The sequence below is a fragment of the Micrasema longulum genome, unplaced genomic scaffold (genome assembly GCF_059751315.1).
Source record: "Micrasema longulum isolate JH-2025_06_02 unplaced genomic scaffold, ASM5975131v1 h1tg000725l, whole genome shotgun sequence".
Classification (NCBI taxonomy): Eukaryota; Metazoa; Arthropoda; class Insecta; order Trichoptera; family Brachycentridae; genus Micrasema; species Micrasema longulum.
The window spans coordinates 2,313,707-2,338,728 of record NW_028277921.1 but is presented as its reverse complement, the minus strand read 5'-3'; the positions used below and the strand labels follow the sequence as shown (position 1 = coordinate 2,338,728).

At 33.4% G+C, this 25,022-nt stretch overlaps 1 protein-coding gene across 1 annotated transcript in view; it reads left to right on the top strand.

Moving 5' to 3' along the window:
* Nucleotides 1-10,503: 10,503 nt before the first annotated feature.
* The window catches only part of alpha-Catr (alpha-catenin related), a gene marked incomplete at its 5' end in the record, with an annotated part of 32,814 nt that continues 18,295 nt past the window's right edge, over nucleotides 10,504-25,022 (top strand). Inside the window, 4 exons of the mRNA XM_088230027.1 lie at nucleotides 10,504-10,709; nucleotides 13,519-13,728; nucleotides 17,020-17,166; nucleotides 23,281-23,589. Of these exons, the coding sequence (XP_088086153.1) occupies nucleotides 10,504-10,709; nucleotides 13,519-13,728; nucleotides 17,020-17,166; nucleotides 23,281-23,589 (872 nt within the window). The remainder of the gene's footprint in view (nucleotides 10,710-13,518; nucleotides 13,729-17,019; nucleotides 17,167-23,280; nucleotides 23,590-25,022) is intronic.

Genomic DNA, 25,022 nt, shown 5'->3' with positions numbered 1-25,022 from the left:
AACATTGGCCTTTATGGAGAGCTATATTGCGCATTGCAATGTTCGGACATAAACAGGGCCTCACTCCTTTTTTTGTGCTTTGTATCCCGGAGCCGTGTAAACACGTGATTATAATGACCATGCGTTGTGTCCCGGTCCCGTGTTTTCACGTGGTTTACCAGCAGCAAAAAAATACTTATAAAAGTCACTAGATGTCAGTAAAATGCACTTTTTTAGACAAGTTTAAAGTTATTTCAGTAAAATGTACTTTTTTAGACAGCTGGTTATATAATCACGTGTTTACACGGTTCCGGGATACAAAGTGTTAATTTAGTTTCTAGTAGTTATTGCACGTTGACATTACTCCTCTGTTGGAACACTCATTTAACATATTATGATCCTTCGAACAGGGCGGTCAAACTGGAGATTGGGTTTCAATTCAACATCTTTCAGCAGTGTGATTAAATTGTGAACAGTGGAAGCAGTAAGAGGGTTACAATCTACAATTTCAACACTTTGGTATTGTGTATTTATGTAGCATTCTTTTAGTATTTCGTCGTCGGAAATATTTATTCATTCTAGATCTTCATTTTGTTAGAAAATCTCAGTTGGTATTATTTCTTCTTCTATCATATTACACTTCAATCCTTTAGGTATTAGACATGATTTTCTTTCTTTTATATTTTCGATAGTCACTTCGCTTCCCATATTTTTGTTGATTTCATGGACGAGTTTATCGGCATCTTATTTTTTAGCGAGTGAGTGAGTTTTTCGGCAATTTAATACATCTCCATTATGACAATTTTTAAAAGATGCGTCGATTTTTTTTAAATTTCTACTGCTTTTATATTGTTTTTCGTGGTCAACCGTAGTTTGCTCTATTACTATTTTTAAATTCAATTCCACAATAGTTTTTAGTTCAGAGTCTTTAACCGGCGTATTTTTTTTCCATTTGAACTGACCTACCCACCCAACTGGCCACGCGGAAAACAAAATTCGTTAATTTGGTACACAATACGCGACTTTTTCAATCAACTGTGCAATTTGTTTTATGTACCAAATTTCGTATGTCATCAATCTAAAGGCGTGGTGTGCATTAGATGTATTTTTACCTTTATATATTTTGACTTTATCCTTACGGATTACGAATACAGTTCTGTATTTGAAATAGATCCAGAATATATAACACTTTGTATTATGTAGACCACACACGAGTTATTATAACACAACTAGTTTCAGGTGTTCTGATTACCCGTCATCAGGCGTAACTATTAACTGTCAATATTATAACACAAATAGTTTCAGGTGTTCTGATTACCCGTCATCAGGCGTAACTATTAACTGTCAATATTATAACACAACTAGTTTCAGGTGTTCTGATTACCCGTCATCAGGCGTAACTATTAACTGTCAATATTATAACACTGGTATTCTGATTGACAGTTTAAAGTTACGCTTGATGACGGGTAATCAAAATACCTGAAACTAGTTGTGTTATAATAAAAGTGTTTTGTTTTAAATTTCACTAAGTAAATGCTGAAACAATAAATAGAACCAGATTTCCGGACGAGTGCTTTCGACTCGATGGCTGTCAATATATAAACGTAACAAATTGTCAATATTTTACTAATGTCATATGTATTGTTTGTTGACCATAATAAATCAAATAAAATAAATGGGAAACGCGATCTGACATTTCTTTATACAAACATATTCCCGTATTTTCTCCCTTGATTATGGAATTAGAGCATTGGTTTTTTTTTCACACTATAGATATTTGCCATGGGCGTCATTTTATCGTTTTGTTTTTTTTTGATAAATTTGACTAATATTATAACACAACTAGTTTAGGTATTCTGATTGACAGTTAATAGTTACACCTTATGGCGGGTAAATACCCAAAACTAGTTGTGTTATAATATTAATCTCGTGTGTAGTCTATATTTACAAAGTATTTTATTTTAAATGTTATTTTACAAAGTAAATTCTGAAACAATAAACAGAACCAGAATCCCGGACGAGTGCTTTCGACTCAATGGCTGCTCTCAGGTAAAAATCCTGATAAATAAAATCGAATGGAGATAAGTCCTCCTCATTGTGCAGTGGTTGATGCCTTCACCTACCATGCTTGAAGTCCCGGGTACAATTTCTGGGAAGATCAGTATGAAGTATTAATTGAAAGGGTGGTTCAACACTACAATATAATGATGATAATTTTTAAAATACCTAGATTGTAAAATCAATAAAACGCTTTGTACTCACAGCCAATCTACCAAACAAAATGGATTTTTTACCCTTGAAAATAGACGCACTGTATCTGAATAATGCTATTTACACAAATTATTAAATATTAATGTAGACTCTTTTAACCTACTCTCCAAAACTAATCTTAATGTCCCCTTTCGCGTGACAAGAAATAAGTATTTATTCCATCTGCCTGTAGCACTAAATATGCACAACACTCTTTCCTCTATCATTCTTGCTCTAACCATAATGTTTTTTTTTCATCCATTGATATATTTTACATGCCCTTTAATTTATTAAAAAATAAATTAAGACTTATTATTTCTGGCTGCGATACGATCCCACTTACTATTTAATGATGCACACACCTGAACTCTTACTCTTACTCTTGCTTACTCCCACACTAATACACATAAACAAATATCTACACTTACTCTCATACAAATACACATAAACACATCCTTTTGTTGTAACACAATTTAATGATGTGTATAATTTTTATTTAGAAACTTCGCTAGTATGTCTTTAAACTGTTTTTTTTTTTTAATGTTACTATATCACTGTCGACTGTTTGTTTATTTAAAATAAAATAAAAACATATTTTACGGTGGCAGTTAATAAAATAAAATGTAATTTACTCATGACGATGTGTATGTAATTTTTATTTTTTTTTTCCATTTGTAATTTTTCACTTTTCTGCGGTCGTTTTTAAGGGGAAGTGGCCTGAAAACTGCTAAAAGGTGATATTTTGATGGGATATTTAAAGTACTTGTAATGATCTTAGCCAAGTTTTAAAAATACCTTGTCCAAATTCAAACTTTCTTTTTAGGGCTAAATATCTTTTGTTTTTTATTTTTATCTTGTATGTTAGTGAAAAAAATTCTCAAAGATTATTAAATCCCTGGAAACAGTATTTTTTCGAATAGGTATTTAACGTATTTGTAAATATGGTACGACCTTATTTTTTAGTTTATCGTAATGCTTATATCTTCTTCTAAGTCTCAATGTCTCGTTTTTCTTTAAAATAAGTTTTGTTGGGTCATTATATCGTATAAACTGTAGCTATTTTAAGGGTGTAAAAATCCTGTACAAGTCAGATTACAAACGTTTATACTTCCCGAAAATATTCAAAAGTCATAATGCTTTGTTTTCTTTGTACAACTGTGTAAGAGGTCCTACCTCTATTGACCCGGCACTTGACGAGAACAATCCAAGCTACATGGGTTCATTCTATTTTCTCTTTGTTGCTAACACCTGCAATGTGCCGACTTTATACGGAATACGGACGCGGCTTTTCTTATTGCTCGGGTTTCATACTTCTGTGGCCTTATTGTATAACTAATTCTTTTTGTAAATTCATTCGTTTGGTACATAGAATTAAGAATAGTTTAGAAACCGCATACGCACATCAAACAGAAGGCGACTCATAAATGAGTAGGTTTACGTTTTGACCAATTAGTTTCATCGTAGACGTCGCTCAGTACGCAACTCCTGATTTGAATTCAACTATGCCGCGTTGTGTCCTTTTAAAGTTTAGAAATACTAATAGGATCTTAAAGAAACAGGATGCGATCACATTTCATCTGTAATTTGCAAATGAATGTGTATATAACAAATGCATTACTTAAAAATTGAATTATTTTTCCATCTGTCAGATTGTCGAAGAAACAAAATGGAAATTTCGTTAGTGTTGGCAGGGTAGAATTTTTTTTTACCCTACTTTGCTCATCTAATAAAAGAACTAATGAAAATTAGACCTCGGATTAAACAACGCCATGGGGGACATTTGAACGGCATTATCTTTAAAACATCAAATATTATTTAACATGATATAAAAATATCAGTTTTATATAAAAAAAATTGTTTTATATTTTAAGTTCAAAGTTCATTAATTCAATTACTCTTACTAAATGACCCTTTCCTTATCTAATCTGTTGTGTAAATCAATGTTTCCGCGTGCACAATGAAATTTTAGAGAATTTAACAGATTACTTTTTTTTAACCTTACATTGTGTTATGATTTTTTTTTCCCATCAAGCAACATTACCCGGCGACTTCACGAATACGCGCGGCGAAAGTAAGCTGGAGAGGGGGAATTATTGGACACAGTCCGATGTATTCAAATATGATTCTACGCTCCTTCTGGACTATTCTTAATTCTATGGTTTGGTATGAGAGGGAACGAGAAAAATACGACTTTTAATGCGTCAAAGTTAAATGAATATAATATTACGAACGAACGAACTTACGAAACAAAATTGTGACAGAAAAAGCCTGAAGTGTGTAACGAAGGGTAAAGTGCTATCAAATCTCGACATTTTATTACTACTCATATTTAATCATATTGCAATAAAAAACCGTGGATCTTTTTGGATTCTTCTTTTAACGAGTCTGTTTTTTGGTTAGCTGGAAGACATCGGCTTTAGCAATAAGTCATGTAAAGTACTTATTCTGTGTACTTGAAAGATTTAAAATAAATATAAAAAAATGGAGGTGTGGGACTAGTGAAGATTTTTTTACACACTACAGATATTTACCATTGGCGTCTCTCAACCGTTATGCTTTTTTGATACATTATTTCTTATGGGAACTAAGACCATCCAAAAACCCATAAAAGCGCCCAGTTTTATCTGCTTCTTCTTCGGACGTACGATAAACAAATACTATTAATATTTTTTTAAAATAGTAAAGGTACCGACGCAGAAAATTTCATTCTATTTATAAGAAATAAAACAAAAGAGGTTCAATTAATATATTACAACAGACAAGAAGAATACTTTATATAAGGGAATATAAAAGTCTAAACGTCCACAGGGCTAATGACCTGTAATTGGCTGGTTTAAGTGGCCACTTTACACACTGTGTACTGTAACCTGTAACAACATTCACCATTCTGCCTATATTTAACATCTTTGTTGTTTAACTTTTCCATCTGTTGACGTTTTTTAAGTTAAAGAGCTGAAACCCTTATTGTTTTCTATGAGATTTATGTGATTGAATTATTTCACCTACATACCAGGCAACTCCTGAAAATAATTTTCAATTTTTATACTTCTTCTTGGACCAAATGGATTCATCAACATTTTTTAAATAAATTTATTTACATACATAAGTTTATAGTACATTGTTTAAGACATAAGTCCCAACTCCCAACAATCATTTTAGTTTGTCAAAATTTTTGTAGACAAGGACTGGATTCAACCCCCTAGGTAGGAATTTTGTTAATAATGTGATCATTTAGTGTGTAGGCGTAAACTAGCCTAATTTATGAAATATTTACTAAAGATAATAAATACTAATTGACATTTGCCGATGTTATTTATATTTTTTTATGAGGAAGTTCAATGCTACGAGAAATTGGATGTAAATAATGTTTTCACGCACGCGGAAAAAATATAACATTCAATCGTACGGTTTATTTTTTTTTGAGAATGTATGAAAAAAATAATATGGTTTAATTGAACGACGGCAAAAGTTCTTGCGAATCAAGTAATCAAATACAGCGTTGACATGTGCTGTGATGGATTCTCAGTTCCCGGAAAGCCAATTTTTTTTAACGTTTAGAATATGTTCAATCAAATCAGCTATCCTATCCATCGAATGGCCATCCCCTCAATTCTCCCCTTAATGCGCTTCTCTACAAATCTTCACTGTATTTCCTTTTCCTTTCTTCTTTCTTTATTTAAAAAAATAATAATTACATGTTTCGTGTAATAGTCATGATTTTATTTTATGTTATTTTCTATAATGCTTTATGTACTTTTAACTGTATATTGTAAAAGCCCTCTGGGCGTTTATTAAATAAATAAATAAATGTTGACAGCTACGGGGCTATACTTTTAAATGTCACGACAACTCACCGACGAGAACGAGTGACATCACGGGTGGAGTAATTTCGAAATTACAAACCTTTAAAAAATCATAGCGATTAAAATACATAAAAATGAAAAATGTTGGCTTAGTTTGATAGTCTATTAACAAATAAAAATAGGAAAAAATACACCGAACTTTCTCATTAACTTACTAAAACCAGTCTTTTTCTTTTATTCGGCTGGTTTTAGCGATATGTTTTTCAAGATAAGCTTTACGGAATGAAAATACTCGAGTCGCGTTCATGTGAACATGTTCTTTTTACGGAGACATTGTCACGTGACGGATTTTTCCTTTTTTAAAGCTTCGGGCGGAAACAGAATAAGTGTTGGGGCAGGGGGCAGCGGGCAAGGGGGGTCAAGGTGAAGCCAATGGACCCACGGAGGGTAGGAATAGCGCCATATTGACACATTATGCTAAACATTCAATGAAAATTTTGCCTTTCGCAATCCCGTTGCAGTTATTATCAATTTTTTCGGGAGTTAAATATTGTTAGACCACCCCTTTGTATTTTGGGAGCTTTAATTTTATTGTGAACAAGTATTCCAATTATTTGCTTAATAATAACTAACGCATTTAAATGTATGTTTATTTTTAACTATGTAAAACAAAATAATAAGGAGAATAATGACTCGACCAGGGCTGCGATTGCATACGCTATCTTCATCAGTACATATCGAGACGGTATAAATTAAAATCGATATGTATTTACTAATTTGTGTATATTTGTATGAAAATTAAAAAAGGTTTCGTTAGTAATCTGTAATTGAACATGTTTAGAAAAATAATTTGAATGCATATTCTATTTTATACAGAAAACTTAATTTTACTTTGTAGATAAAATTGATGATAAATTTTAACTTCTCATTGTAATAGGAGTTCAGGGCCTCGATTATGACGGGAAGATAAAATTTATCCTCAAGTTTATCTACAAAGTAAAATTAAGTTTTCTATATGAAAAATAGAATATGTTTACAATTTTCGTTCATAAATGTCGATATTATTTTATACCGTCTCAGTATATACCGATGAAGATAGCCGCTCATAATCGCGGCACAGGGCCGTGATCACAAACGCTATGTCCGTCGGTACACGTTGAGACGGAACAAAGTAAAATCGATATTTATTTTCGAAAATGCCTATATTTGTAATGATATAATAACTTATATTTACATATAAGTTATTAATTTAAAAAATACTTGGTACACTTCCACTTATTTATTTTGACCAATTAGCGCTTTCACCTTGTGATTGGTCAAAATAAATAAGTGGAAGTGTACCTAGTATTTTTTAAATTAATAACTTATATGTAAATATAAGTTATTACATCATTACAATGGAATTCCATCAAGAATTGTCAACAAATAATTTAAATGAAATAAGCCTATATTTGTATAAAAATTTTAAGTATCTTCGTCGGTACCCTGTAATTGAACATGTTTAGAAAAAAAATGGATACGTATTCTATTTTTCATACAGAAAACTTAATTTTACTTTGTAAATAAAATAGATGATAAATATAACTTCTTCTGTTATTTTTTATTTTTTTTATTTTTTTTATTTATTTATTCACACTTATTATCAAAATACAATTCCATATTCACTTTGCCCAGCTAACAAGGGTACATACCCCGTTCCAAGCTAGGCAATTACATTTTAATATATTATAATACTTAACAAATTAATATAGAGCACAGACAAACAAAATATAAACTTATTCGGATACACATTTTGATTCATATACATACAGACATACACATATATACACACATGTATATATAAATATACACATATATACATATGTACATACACACACACGTACATACACGCATGCGCATACACATACATACATTCATAAAAACATAGACAATTTATTTATGCGAAACTTCATGGTTGTCATCTATAAATATATATTTTTAAAATTTTTCTTTATTTTTTATATTTTATTTTTGACATCCAGTAAGGTTCTCCAATCCGTGGCATGCATCAACTTTTCTGACTCCCTACGACCAATGTCATGAAAGAGCGAGGTCAACACCTTCCGTAACTTGACAACACTCCCACATTTCAAGACGCATTTTCGACAAAAAGCGATAATTTGATATTTATTATTTTTTTACTGTAATTTTCTACTTTAAAATTAATAATGTTAACACTATTTACTTTAAATTAATGTAGTTATACAGAAAACAGCCAGCAATAAAAAGGTGAAACTTAGATAAAAGCACCTTTGTGAAAAGAGTGGATGATCAAATCTACACAACAGTTGGAATGTTTTTGACTTTGACAAATGATAAACAATAAACACATTAGTTTTTGTATATATTACAAACAATAATCTTGTTATTCATTTGACTAGGTTTAGTGATTTTTGAAGGGACTTAAGATTTTTCTCTCGCTTTGAGTGTTTTCTGCTAATTGAGAAATACCTTTTTTGTCATTAACACCATTTTCAGTAGGTGATTAATACAGTTTTTTGTATCAAAAAGGTCTGGCTGTTTTTAGCAGAACATAGAATTGACCTGACTGCACCCGATAACATTAATATCTAAATTGTTCGAAATTGTGGACTGGCTGCTTTCTGCATAACTAAATACAATGTACATTTCGAGGGTCCCTACGTATATTATCGAAACGCATTTTTCAAAGTTAACATGAGAGAAAAAACAAACCTTGGGATTTTTTTAAGCTATTAGATACTGTGGAATTGCCAAAAACGTATCTATCGTATTTCAATAGCTTTGTTTTTGCTCTACTGTAAACCTTGCAAAATACAAATTCGATAGTATACGTCGGGACCGTCGATTTGTCTTGGGTCCTGACGAATGATATAATACAAACCAATCAAAAAAGTCCTCTGTACACTTTGTATGACTTGTCACAGTTTTTATAGGTTATATGGCTTCCTCAATACATACACATTAATTTAGTTGTACCTACTCGGGCGCCTATAACAATGTTTTTCTGTAGCGATGGAAAAAATATGTCAGAATCATCGAATAATTTCAGTAACCGTTTATGATTTACTAATCACAATCGATTATAATATGGGTTATAAATTTGTTCAATGCTGTCCATTTTTTTTGCACAACAGGCCAGGAAGCCCAATCACAGTGGTGAATTACACCACAAAACATCCAGGCTTGAGAAAAATCACATTTGATTTTTGTGTTCTCACCGGGAATCTAACCCGGTACCTCCCGTGTGTAAGTCAAGCGTCTTAATTACTACACCACGGAGGCCGCCACTTTTCGAATGATCGTGTTATTTACCGGTCGATGTTCAGTGTTTTTTTTATTTATTTTTTATTTGTTAAAGCATTGTCATAGACGCGCCCTTTAGAGTAAAAGATTTCAAAAAGTAGTGACACGAAAATGTACCCAAGTATTTTTATTTATACCAGCGCTGCATTCAGCGAGTATGCATACGCTACAAAAATTGGAGGATACTCATTTTTTCAAAAAATGTTTTAATTCTACCGTTAACAATAAAAATACGTTTTTGGTGGATCCCAATCAGATTCTTTCCTTAAATTCCTTTATAATTTCGAACCATTTATTTCTTTTCACTGGATTTTGAGAAAGCAAAAATAATATTAAATCACATTTATTATATTTAAAAAACGTATTCTAATCAGTTTATCACTGTAACTAAGAAAAGTTTCGCAATTGCGCCGCTAGGCTTAGTTTGACGTTTACAATAAATAATATTTATATTTGAATATTAATTGTTTTAAGCTTTGTTAATCACTCGTGAACAAGTATTTACCAATGAAAACACACAACCCTTTTTACAATGTTTATCCGAAAGGTTTTTTTGCATATTTTCACGACACAAGTAGGCATTTTTGTTTTGATTCTAAACGTCACGCATGGCTGGCGGTCGTAAAACGACTAAATACGCGTTGGGCATGATTGAGCAATTGGACATGAGTTCAGTGTCATCATTTTTGACAAGCTCAGGGCATATCTATATGTGTTAATATGTCAATAGTCAATATAATATTTAACTAAGCAAGATTATTTATATTTTTAGTGTATCGTATTATTACCGCTGCGATTGTTTAAAGTTTTGTAATTTTAAAACTACTTCGCCCGTGACGTCATTGCAAAATGGCAAAATCGTGTGATTTCCTTACTTTTATAAGACTTCAACGTTGAATGTATGTTGTAAATTTTTGTTTAAAGATATAGCTGAAATTTTATTTTCATGCATTTAGGTACAAACTAACTAACACAGGGAAAACCTTAAAACTTTTGTTAGATTTAAATCTCATATTGTTGTAGATTAATACAGAGGAAACGTAGTAAAAAAAAAATTCAGTCGTACGAAATTTATAAAAAAGATGCATTTTAACTTTTATTATTGGCCTCATATTCAAATGTATAATGATGTGTTGTTTGATTGCAGGGGGCAGTATAGAGCGGTTGTGCGTGGCAGCCAGCGCCGTAGGCGCGGGGGCGCCGTGCCCGGTGGGCGGAGGCGGGGGCGCGCCAGACTGCAGCGAGCGCGCGGCCATGGTGCGCGCGGCACGCGGCCTGCTGGCCTCCGTGACGCGCGTGCTTTTGTTGGCCGACATCGTGGTCGTCAAGCAGCTGCTCCTGGCCAAGGACAAGGTAACTATCACACAGATAAAGTACCCCCCACACCCCACAAAGGATAAAAACTCGATAGGGTCAAGTGGGGAACAGTGTAACACGGGGTACACTATAACAGAAATAATACAATGGAACCTCGTTTTACACTTTTTCGAAATAACACGGTACAAACATTATTGAATTATTTTCATTAATATTTATTTAATAATGCCTAATAAAAAAATAACTAGCAGCTTAGAAAATTCGACCCCTCGAGCTTCATGTAATCGGCCCTCCGGGCCCCACATGATCGGCCCTTCTGGCCTTGGTTGATTAGGATCTCGGGCACCTAGAAATGTCTCTCCTTTGGGCCGCACAATTTATTTTTTGTTGTTCGGAGCATTCTTAATCTGATAAAGAAGAATTTGTCACTCAAAATAATGCTACCAAAACCACACAAAATGAACATTTACATTTCAATATGTTGATTTTGTTCAAACGTTTATACATATATAGACAAAAGACTGGATTTTACCTTATTTCACCCCTTTCACTTAAACCAGCCAATGACAGGTCATAAGCCCTGTAAATGCCTAGACTTCCATATTCCCTCCTCTAAAGTGTTTCCTATCCCTGTAGTAATTTATTAAAGAAAAATATATGTAATATCTACGCAAAAAGGTCGGCTTGTAGGCGATGAAAATGAAATAATTAAGAATCTGTTATTTATAATAATAACCGTCAGCTGTTGGCGACTGTTACATGCTAGTACAGTAAAACTCCAATCATCCGAATTAATGAGTGCCAGATTGTATTGCTTTTGAAATAATACAGCGAATTAGAATCGCATTAAAAACTTACTAAAACATATTCAGCAAACTTAATTGCACAATTAAATTAAAGTTAAAATCTTTTACTTTTTTTTATTTCCTTATAACAATCTGAATATTTGGCAATCCGGATGACTGGAGTTCGGATAAACGGAGTTCTACTGTAGTAATATAATTTACTATTCGTTATTGGAATGCCCTACATCGCTCTTTTACTTACTTGGCGTATTATATTATATTATAATATTATGATGTGATAGTGTTTAGTGATAGTTTATATTTAACTGCAACTAGAGAACTTTTTAAACAAACTAAGCAATTAAATATAACTGAACTCTTTAAACTAGAATCATTAAAATTTATCCATAAATTAGCCACTCATGTAATTGTAGACGAAGAACTAAAACTAATAAAAAATTGTAGTCAACATGGACATAATACGAGAATATCAGACAAATACCATATACAACTTTCTAAAACAAGACAAGGACAATCAAGACTAATGAACCAGGGACTGAAATTATACAATAAACTACCAGACAAAACTAAACAAAAGACTCAGACAAACTTTACAAAAGATGTAAAAAATATTATTTTGAACAACAGAGTATAAATGAAAAATGTATATATTATTTTATGTAAAATGAATGTTATAATCCGTAAGGGTTTATAAATAAATTTTCAAATAAAAAAAATATCACATCTGAAGAAACTTCTGCTTTCTCTTCCTTAATCTCTCCTCCTTTTCTCTTTTTTCTTTTTTTCCCATTAAGTAATAGTATTGATTTAAGGTAATTTATAAACAAATACGTTTATTTCTATTTTTATGTAACTTCATTATCTTTTATTGAATATGTTTTGTAACTTGAATTATAAAAATAAAACTATTATTTTATTGGTTGGTTGGAAGAAATTGCCGTTTGGCAATAAGCCCGCTAATGTATAAATTACATTATGTATAAAAAGTTAAATAAATCAAATAGTAAATGACTTTTGCTGCGATTTTTTTATTTAGTTACTCATAAAATGTTGTGTGTCCCCATTGACATATTAATACATATACATACCCTGAGCCTTCAAAAATGATGACACCAAACCCATACTCAAACTCTACGTCATGCCCAACGCGTTATTTAGTCGTTCTTCGACCGCCAGCCAAGCGTGACGTTTAGAATCGAAACAAAAATGTACATATATAAATATAAACATTGTAAAAAGGATTGTTTAAATTTTGTTTAGAAAATATTTGTTCATGAGTGATTAACAAAGCTTAAAACAATTCATATTCAAATATAAATATTTTTCTTGTAAACGTCAAACTACGATTAGAGGCGGAATTGCGAAGCTCTTCTTAGTTACAGTGATGCACTAATAGGAATGCATTTTTAAAATATAATAAACGTGAGTTAATTTTATCTTTGAATTCCTAAAATTCCAGTGAAAAGAAATCAGTGGGTTGAAATTATAAGGAATTTAAGGAAAGATCCTTATTGGAATTCACAAAAAACATATGTTGATTGTTAACGTTAAAATATAAACTTTTTATGTACCAAAAATGAGTATCCTCCAACTTTTGTTAACATATGCATGCTCGTTGAATGCAGCCCTGGCTAAATAAACAAAATTACTAACTATGGGTGCGTTTTCGTGTCTATGTAGTATATGTCAATGTATGTCCCAAAATAAAATACTCTCAATATATATCTCCCAAAAACCTTGTAAAAAAATATTATGAGAGTTGAAAATGTTTTAAACAATTTACCAGTCCTAAGATGCCTACTTAGGTGAAAGCGCTTGTCTGTTAAATGAAACAAAGTAAAATTTAACCGAGGAATATTGCTGATATTTTTACCAAAATCGTTGATGTATTTTTTGCTAACAGATCAACATAATATAAGTCATTTGACTCAAGTCTTTTCAACACCACGACGACGGTATAATAATTTTGGACATATACATAGTTCACCGCGTTAAGTTAAAACGTCAAATTACTTTGCCTTTTTGAATTTGTTCCTCAGGTTGCTCGAAGCCTCGGCCGCCTGGAGTCCGTGTCCAACTTCACGGAGTTCGTGAAAGCGTTCTCCATGTTCGGGGCTGAGATGGTAGAGCTGGCCCACGTGACTGGCGAGAGGCAGAACGACCTCAAGGACGAGAGGAGGCGAGCCCAGATGGCTGCTGCCAGGCAGGTGCTGGAGAGGTCCACCATGATGCTGCTCACTTCCTCCAAGGTATACTTGGCATTCTCAAAAATCAGGTTATGTTGGCATTCGGGAAAGAAACGAATGCGAGTGAACATGTTCCTGGACAAGGCCAGAGACCTTTTTACAGAACCTAAATCTAATGAAATAAATACGAATTCCTCAAATTATAAATCGAACGGCAGTTTCCGAGGAACACATACGGCGCCTTATCATTTTTTTGCAAGGGGTCCGTTTTATTTCTCGAGAATTATTTTCCACGTTTCGTATCAAAGATATAATCTGTATTAATCGTAATCTGTATTAAATTATATCGAGATATAATTTAATACAGATTACGCGTCATATAACGCGAATTTGAAATCGTGTTGTAAAAAATATCCAGTGACGTGCAAAGGCGGCCTCCGTGGCGTAGTGGTTAAAACGCTTGACTCACTCACAGGAGGTTCCGGGTTCGATTCCCTGTGAGGACAGAAAAATTAATGAGATTTTTCTCAAGCCTGGGTATTCTGTGTTGTAATTTACCACTGTAATTGGGCCTCCTGGCCTGTTGTGGTGCAAATAATAAAATCAAAAAATTGAAAAAATATTTTTTTTAAATATGTATTTTTTTTAAAGTCGCGCCCTTTCACACTGCTTCACATTTGCTTAGCGTATACAAATAATAGTACTATTTCCCACCAAATACAAGATAAGCTCCGGAACCTATGTTAAATGGAACACAAGTTGGGTGCTTAGTGCCGCATCTAGTGTAAACACATTTTTTTTATTTCAATTTTTTGTTTTTTTTACAATACACATAAGAGGTAAAACAGAGTATTCAAAAAATAAAAGATAATTACATAGCAATGAAATACATATTAACAGTAAAAATAGTAAACAAAAATCCCAAAAAGGGATGGCCAGTTCGTGGGTATACAAGAAATGTATCATATTTAAATGCTTTAAATAGAAAAACGTAAATATACCGCACCCCCTAGAAGTACACTGTCGTAAGTTTAAATTCGGTTATTTTGAGTTATGAATGCAGTTAAACCATTTTTTTTCTTTCTTAGGAGATCTCACGTATCTCTACGATTATTGTTTTGAGCGAGATATGCTACAAACGTTGGTATGGAAGAACACTGCAGTAATTAAGATGCTACAGTGTTATTTTGAAAGTCAAATGAGCAAATACTACCAAAAATACCGGGCATTATAATAAGTCAATATATTGGATGTGCCCGTGTTTCTTTTTATTTTTTAAATGAACACCACAAATAAAAAAAAATGTTAGAGGGCGTATAAACGTCGTTCGAAAGAAAATTTTCCGTTCTACAAGATGTTGTGTTTGCTTTTACGTTACACAAATTATGTTATTTTATTACAAGCATTCTAAATGGAATGCTAAGCGGACGAAAGTGAGCATTTTCGACACCTCCTTTTGTCGTATTCAGTCGAGGGAAAAAAGGAGAAAACAAATAAAAAGAATACATTATTGACTAATTTGGTGTAAAATAATGAAGGAGAATTATAAGGGTCGGTATTAAATAAGAACGCCTTCCTCGCAATCCGTCATGAAAGTTTTATTTTAAAACTTTTACATTAAGTTAACATAAGTTTTGTCCATTTTTTTAAAAACATTTACCAAAAACACTGATACAACTTATGTTAACTCTTATTAAGTTAAGTTTCGAACATTAACAAATTTTAAAAAGTTGGTTTTTGATCTTCTGCGAAATGGCCAAATTGGCCAAATTAAATTGTTTAAATTAAACATATGACAGTTTACTTCTGGGGGTGCGATGTAGGTATATAAAATAATCAAAACAAAAGATCAAAATAACAAAATGAAGCGATTATTAAAATAATCAAAATGTTCTTACGATAAAAACTTACTAATTTCAAATATATAACTTTGATATTAATGTAAAATATTAATATATTAATGTTAAAAATTTCAATCAAAGAGATATAGCTTTTTCAAGGTTTACCTACCTACAACAATCAGGGTCTTAGGTCATGCAGGGACCCTTGGGCGAACAGAGTTTGGGGTTTCTAAAAAGAAAGGGGCCATTTTAAAATTTCGAAGCCTCACCAGGCCGAGGGCCCTGGGTCCCACATGCCCTGACAACAATCTTTAATTTTCTAACTTTTCCAACAACCTTTAAATGATAACTAATTATGTTTCTTATGCTCACACGGGTCGTAGCCAGAGGTACGCCAAGGCAAGCTTTGTATATCCTGGGCTGATATTCTGAACGCAAAAGCGCGCGTAGAAAACGTATTTTTAACGCGTATTTACGTACTAATTACACGCTAACAGAACGATTTCTTTGCGCGCAGTCCATTCAGAATACCAACCCTGGAAGAATTTGTGCCTGCCCTAGCCGCTAGCTAAAACTTGATATTTATCGAAATATTATTATCAGAAATTATCCGATGAATTTACTTATTTAATTATTGACGTCAACGTTTCGAAGATATTACGTGAAATCGGTCGCACAATCAATTAAATTTTTGGTTGTTAATAAACTAGCATTTTGCGGTATATATATAGCAAAACATCACGAAAATTAATTATTTGACAGTATTTTTTAATATATAAAATAAAACTTGCGGATCGCTCGAAATTCATACCCGGGCCGCTATTCCAAACGCTCTGGCGGCCGCAGAAAAAGCTTTTATAGCGCGTGTTTACATACTAAATATATAAAAGCGCTATAAAAGTGTTTTCTACGGCCGCGAGAGCGTTTGGAATAGCCGCGCAGCTAGTGCTACCATTGAAATATTGATTAAACGTAGTTTTTAACTGCAATATTTCATGTTCTTGGACTGGCATCTGAAGCGTATGGCTGATCACCTTACCTTCATTTAACAGATTATCGATATATTCTGCATTTAGTGTACCTATGCAGCGTCTTATGCACCATTAGTTGCGGATGAATGATAATAATGATATTTTCCAATACGTACGTACTTATATGCGTATAAAATGGCAAAAATTCAGCCTGCCTTGATATTTTTTGAACCTGCCCTGGGCCTCGATTACAATGGGATGTTAACAGTTATCTTCGACTTTATATAAAGAAAACCCGATAACTGAGTACGAAAATGAGTATATTTGCATGAACATTAAAAATATCTTCGTCAGTAACCTATAATTGAGCATGTTTAGAAGAAAAAATTGTATGCATATTCTGCTTTTCATACAGAAAACTTAACTTTACTTTGTAGATAAAATTGAAGATAAATGTTAAACTCCCATTGTAATCGGGGCCATGATTGCAAAGTCCGGCTACGGCGCTGATCACACGACATGTTCTCGCTTGCGATTTCCAGGTCTGCCTGCGACACCCCGAGTGCCCGAGCTCACGAGAGAACAGAGACACGGTGTTCTGCCAGATGCGGAGAGCCATGGACCTCATCCACTACGTAGTCAAGGATGGAGTGCTGGACTGTCAAGCTGCTCTCTCTCCCAGAACTCAGGTAGCCTACTCTTCAATCAAGAAACCCTGAAAATAGCTAATTCTTATCCTTATCCTTGTCCTTATATTATTGACACTTACCCTCTAAAACCTACAGGAATGAAGTTATAAATAAAAAATCTATTTCAAACACTGTTTTTGTGGTGTATTGTTCGGTAACTTCCTTCCACGTCCTCTCTTTACTATCCGGGGTGTTATTCTGAATCTTTTTCGTGGGAGTAGAGAGTGTTTCATTTGTAGTTTTTATTTTTTGCATGCGACCGAATGCGCTTCATATACGGCCGAAATGATTATACGTCAAATTACGTAAAATAAATATGAACACTTGAAACCAAACATGATTTTTATTTAGAACATTATTGCGACCATGCCAAAACACTTATTCTTCCAAGTAGGTCCCTCAATGCTGAGGATCGTGATCACCATGAACACCTTTAATTAGTCTGTTCCACTCCAATCTGCCCGACGAACTGACTCATCAAATTTTAGCCCCGTAGCCACCTTTATTTGGTCAGTCCATCTATATGGGATTCGACCCCGGCTTCTCCTACCTTCAACTTGGCCAGACATTATTGCTTTTTCTAGATTGTCTGGCTCACGTCTAGCAATATGTCCAAAGAAAGTCAGTATCCTTCTCAAACACACCACTGATATACGAGTTGTAATATGGAGCTTTTCTAGTATCGATGTATTCATCCTTTTGGCTGTCCAAAGCACAGGCTGCAGCCTTCTCCAGCACCACATCTCGAATGCATCGATCCTCTTCCTCTCGTAGGCACGCATTGTCTTTATTGATGTTACACGCTATTTTGTGTTTATTGATATACCTCGATCTCGCCAAATCTTCTCCAAACGGTTTATTGCTTCTTTGGCCATTTGAATCCTGCGACCAATATCAGGCCTGCAACTGCCGTCGTTGGAAATAAGCGAGCCGAGGTGCACAAAGTCATCTATCAGTTCAAGGTCTTGCATCTGTCTTATCCTTAATAATAATAATATTTGGCTGATTTAAATAGCGCCATTTTTGTAAAAAATCACCTCAAGGGCGCTTTACAATTGTACATCTAAACTTACATTCTAACTAAACTTAAGTGAAACATTCTATTTCCAGATTTAAAATTGAGGGTATGATAGTTTAAAGAAGTGGGATTTTAGTTGGGATCTGAACTGACTGGGACTGTCGATGTTTCGTAAGTTTGAAGGCAATTGGTTCCAGGCAGAGGGGCCGGCGGCGGCAAAAGCACGATCTCCAAATCTAGTGTTTGGGGAGCGCCGGATTTCAACAAGTTTTCCTCTTCCTGAATCAAATGCTAACCTAAGAGTAGATTTTTTTTGACATGTATTTTCTCTAATACAAACGTCCGATAGGTATTTTGGAGCCATTTCATGAAGGGATTTGAATACTGTCCAGCACAGCTTGTATTTTATTCTCTCTGGGCTTTTTAACCAGTGCAAATCTCGAAGGTGTTGTGAGATGTGAGAATATTTTTTTACATAGATGGCGCTCCAACACGCTTGTGAATGGTTTCTCATTTAATAACATTTATACAAAAATCAAAAAAATGTTACCTGTGTCGATATTCGCTAATAAGCGGAATGGGGAATGTTGTAAAACGTAAAGTGGCCACTTAACCCAGCCAATGACAGGTCATAAGCCCTGTAAACGCTCGAATATCCATAATCCTGAATTTGAAAAAAATCTACCTCATCTCTGTAGGGATATTAATAAAAAATATTTTTTTACTCCCGTAATAAGCCTTGCTGCTGCATTGAAACTGCAGGAGACTGCCATCTCTGCCTATAATCATTAGTTTGTCTTAAAACAACACTTAATTTTTAAAAAAACACTCAATTAGGTTGAATTGACCAAACCGTACATATTTTTACAATGTCGAACTATTAAATGTTAATTTTAAAACCGTTTATTTTACGTAATTTGACGTTTAATCATCAGGGTGGCTATTTATAAAGCAAACTTTAGTAGGGAAAAATAATGAAAAAAAAGTTTTTTTTTGCAGTTTTAATTTCATATTTTATTTGTGGAAAATATGCTACATCGGGGATTAAAAGGTTAAGAAATCCAATAATGTAAGGAATACAAGAAATAACGATTCTTTTGAACATCTTTTTATATAATAATGAAAGTTGCGGAAACAATTATAGCTTCAAATCTTTAAAAAAAAAACAAAGAAATCACCCCTTGAATTTTAGCTAAATTCCCCTTTGACAGAATACCCAACTTTTTGTTTAAAATTTTTTCGAAAGTTTCTCCTGGTGTCGACTTTTTAAAATAAATTATGATGGCTAGTATGTATACAACAAAGAATTAAGAATAGTCCAGAAACCGCATACGCGCATCAAACAGAAGGCGACTAAACTACTCATAAATGAGTAGATTTACGTTTTGACCCATTAGTTTCTTTGTGGACGTCGCTCAGTGCGCAACTCCTGATTTGAATTCAACTATGCCGTGTTGTGTCCTTTTAAAGTGTTGAAATACTGCTAGGATCTTAAAGAAACAGGATGATATCACATTTCACGTGTAATAAGCAAACGAATGTTTAAGTAGCAAATGCATTACTTAAAAATTGAATTATTTTTCCATCTGTCAGATTGCCAAAAAAACAAAATTGAAATTTCGTTAGTGTTGCCAGGGTAGTATTTTTTTTTACCCTACTTTGCTCTAATGAAAGAACTAATGAAAATTAGACCTCGGATTAAACAACGCCGTGGGGGACATTTGAACGACATTATCTTTAAAACATCAAATATTATTTAACATGAAATAAAAATATCCGTTTTCATTTTTTTCATTTTTCATTTTCATTTATTTTTGCACCACTACAGGCCAGTAGGCCCAATTACAGTGGTGAATTACATCACAGAACACCCAGGCTTGAGAAAAATTCATTTTGATTTTTGTTTTCTCAACGGGAATCGAACCCGGAACCTTCCGAGCGTGAGTCAAGCGTCTTGACCACTACACCACGGAGGCCGCCATTTTTATGTCAAATTAAATTTGTTTTATATTTTATGTTCAAAGTTCATGAATTCAATTACTCTTATTAAATGACCCTTTACTTATCTCCCATCGCCGAGTGATAAAGATGTGTGAAATCACTTTTATACACCGATTATCGGTATGCAGCAGATCGTCTAGGGTGGGCATTGTTGATTGTTGGGTTAGTGATAAATTAACAACGGCATATCGAAGCTAAATACTATTATAAACATCCTCAAGATAGAAATAAGATACCATGGGGGAGACTGAATAAAAATTAATTTATTTCAGCTTGATCGTTTATCATGATAACATATTAATTTATCCCGTTGGTTAAGATTTTTTTATCAATTAATTTGTTTATTTAACGCTCATGTTGTGCACGCAGATTTTATACATTATATATACTTACAATATTACCATATACAAAAAAATATTACAAAAAACATTGACTAAATGTTATTAAATATTTGTATATAACCACTTACCGACTTTTCTATGTCTACCGGTTTCGAGACGTACCCGTCTCTTCGTCAGGACACCAATTAAACCAACATGCAAAACCCTCTATACACCTTCACCATAGTTGTTGCACAACAATATAAAACCAACACGACGTGCATTTTATTAAGCTTACCCCCTCCCTCCATCCCCTCTACTTTTTTCATTAATTCTCAAAAAACAGAATATTTTCATGATTTAATTAGTGCATGTGCTTATTAAAATGCATGTCGTGTTGGTTTTATATTTTTGTGCAACAACTATGGTAAAGGTGTATAGTGGGTTTTGCATGTTGGTTTGCATGTTGGTTTAATTGGTTTCCTGACGATGAGACGGGTACGTCTCGAAACCGGTAGACATAGAAAAGTCGGTAAGTGGTTATATACAAATATTTAATAACATTTAGTAAAATTTTTGATCACAATGTAATGCTTTAAGTATTAATAAAAACATTGACTTGACTCATCATCAATTGCGTACACAACACAATATACCTACAATACAAATTTTTAATAAGGACAAGATGAATGAGAATATAGATAATTATTATTTATTTTATTTATTATTAACTTATTTTATGATCACATGTTTTTTTACAAAAATTTACATTTTTTTGTTATAATATACAGTAGATTTATTGCGTAGTAAGTATACATACATATTTTTTGGTTTTCACAGGCGATTCTGATTCCCCGATCTAAGACATTAATTTAAAAAACCTTTTTTTTATCAAAACTCCACATAAAAAAAATATTGTGTTTGATGTGTGGTGTGGTGTGTGTTTGTTATGGGAGTAGATTCAACTTTAAAACAGGCTAATTATATTTTTTAAATCTCTATAGGAAATCAAGATTTTATATCAGCAAGGAATACAAACTGAGAGTCAAAACATTTTTGAGAAGGAAATATTGTTAGCCCAAAGCAACAGTGAGATATCTCTCAAGAATATATTCTGAGATAATCGAAATTTGAGGTTCTGACTGAATTAAATTATTTGAAGTACCGTATTTTTGGATCATAAGACTCACTTTTTTTGTTTAAAAAATCCACCGAAAATTAGGTGTGTCTTATGGTCCGAAAAGTCTTATCGTCCAAAATAATATTTTTTTCAAAAAATTTAAAGATTAATTTTGGGGTGCGTCTTATGAACCGATGCGTCTTAACGTTCGCAAAATACGGTAGATTATGAACACTGTATTCTTACATAGGTTAATAATAATCAATAATCTAACTTCTTTTTGGAAATTTATTATTTTGAAACGTTAATTTATTTATTGTGTATGCAGATAATTGGTAGAATTCTATATTAAAAGTTGGTAAGGTATCTAAAATACTAGTATTTTTTTATTATTTTAATATTTGTCCCAACAAGAAGAAACGCGTCACATTTGTTTTTTGATTGCTCAATTAAATCCAATAAAAGTGTTTTATTTTGGATACCTTACCAAACATAAATTGCCTTAATTTACTAACATATCTGCATGTGTATCTCAAACGGGTTTATATCACTGTTGCTTTGAGCTAGCGGTATGGAAGTCTAGGCAGTTACAGGGCCTACCTGTCATTGGCTGGTTTAAGTGGCTACTTTACACACTGTAACCTCTCCGAGCTTGAACGTGAAAAAAATCCCCGTGTTCTTGAGGAGGGTACTAAGAATACCCCAGCTAAAATGCTATAAATACGGCTTTAAAATAATAAAAATTAAGTCATTATTATTGTCATGATAGTGTTTATAAATCTGTTTCATAATATTTCGAGTTTTCTGCGAAATTCATACACTTTTTCATAAACTACTATTGCGAGAGGATGCTATATAGTATCGTGCTGTTCTCGCTGTGCAAGTAAAATGTAAAACACGAAATCCGGATTTTTGTAGTTGTGTCTGGAAAAAAGCAACTAAATAGCAAAAACCACACGTACCAGCTAAATAACATATCAATGATTATTAAACTGTAGAGCGATAAATTGTAATTTTTGTTGTTCGCAGGTGAGGAAAGCAAAGCCTAATGTGATTTTTTATTGATAGAATTGGGCAGAAAAACATTTGAATAATTTTGATGCATTTTTAACATGCAAAATTTATGCAAAAAAATTAATCAATGTAAATATATTTTTTTTTAATATGGCAAAAATATGCTACCGGGGGACCCTAGATACCTCCTTTAGCCGAGGAAGAGTTTAAACATTCACATTTATTTATTTTCAATAAATTTATTTCTATAATATAAGTATACATATTTAATAACAGGGAATCTATATAAAACTAGTGAATAGAAAATGAAAACGGAGCGTTTTCTGTTTAAGATAGTCTCCATCTAACCCAAGATGGAGGTTTTTTAGGTTTTAAAGTATAAATATTTCTATACTAATACAACAATAACAATAAAAAATTAAAACTGCTTAATTATAAATGCCTAGCTAATCAAATGCAAGAAATTAATAATCGTTATTATACAAATATAAAGTATATAATTGTATATGTGACAAGAATACATGTTACTTAAACATAAATAATATTGTATAATATATAATATACATTACCTCAACTCTTCCATCTGTTGACATTTGCTGAGTAAACCAAAACTTGTATTAATATTGCACGGTCAATCGCAGGGTTGGGATTGCGAGGAGGCGCTGGGCGGCGGGGGCGGCGGCGGGAGCGGCGGCGGCGGCGGCGCGGAGCGGGGCACCGTGATGGGGGCGCTGCGGCGGCTGGGCCAGCTGGTGGGGCGCGCGCGCGCCGCGCACGCCGGGCCCGCGCAGCGTGCGCAACTGGCGCGCTCGCTGGAGCAGCTGATCGAGCGCACGCACGACTTCACAGACTCGGCCTACACGGGCCACTCATGCCGCCAGAACATCCTGCTGCTGTGCGACCGCACCAAGCTGGAGCTCAACCAGCTACTCAGAGTGGCCGTCAACATGGTAAGCCACAACTGGAGACAACATCTTCTCATGTTCAGTAATATTCCGCATAGTAAAGAAATTCAGGTGAATGTTTCAGACTTCCAAAAACGAAAATCAAGGCAACTCGGAACTATCTTTAACTAACCAACGAACTTCCGTCATCAATTAGAGTTATAAAACCACTACAGAGGTTATCAAGAGCTGTGGCGATGTGGCTGTTAGACAAGGCACAATGCCCTTAAAACAAAGTATTTTATTTATGTATATTTTTTTTATTTGTTTAAATTTAATGTTGTGCACACAGTGCTATGTTAATATAAATCTAGACAATATTACAAACAAAAACTAAACCTAACACAGCACCAATTACGTACACAACACAATATATGAAATAACTATCTAACAATACAACAAGATGTAAGAAGAATTTGTGTAACTTTAAACTTTGAAGTAGGGCACACATAAGCAAATTCCCTTATGTGCTCCAATAATAACAATAATAATATTAGTGATACTAAACATTAAAGTCTATAAGACTCAGTTTCCGTTTGTAGCAGAGAGCTGAGTCGTTAAAGATGTCTAAATTGTACATCTTCTCAATTTTAGAAAAATTACAAACTGCTCTTCCTAAGAGCGAATTTTGAGCTGCTCTGGTGTTACATTTGTTGTAGCTCAGTAATACAGTATGTCGAGTGCGACGAATAGGAGTATTAAAGTTTATTTCAGACAGCAAATCGGCACAATCAATCCGATTATTTAGCAAATTATAAATAAATAATTGATCCGCAATCATACGCCGTTTATGAAGACAAGGTAACTTTAAATTACTGACATTAGGGAATTTACATTGGATGTACTTATGAAATTTATTTTGTACTTTGTCTATTAAATTTATATAAATGTTGTATTGGGGATTCCAAATGCAGGAAGCGTATTCTAAGTGACTTCTGACTAATGAGGTGTATAGTACCAAGGTCGTGCTTGGATTTTTGAATGGTTTACAAACTCTCATTAGGAAGCCTAACATTTTACATGATTTAGATAGAATAGCCTCTATATGAGTATTAAAATTAAGTTTTGTGTCCAAAATTACTCCCAAATCCCTGCAGCTGTTTTTTTTTTGGATATTAATATTGTTAAAATTATAGGGAAAAGTTATTGTTTTTTTGTTTCTAGTAAATGTCATTTTATGGCATTTCGAAACGTTTAAAGCTAGGTCGTTCTCTTGGCAGTAAGTTGAAAACCGGTTTAAATCGTTTTGCATGGCATCACAATCAGAAATAGAATTAATAGAACAGTATATTTTCATATCATCGGCATATACACTAAATTTACAGTGAAGAAAGCATTTGGAAATATCATTGATATAATAAATAAACAGTAAAGGGCGCAGATGGGATCCTTGTGGCACTCCTGAAATTACCTCGACAGGGTTAGACTTAACACCATTT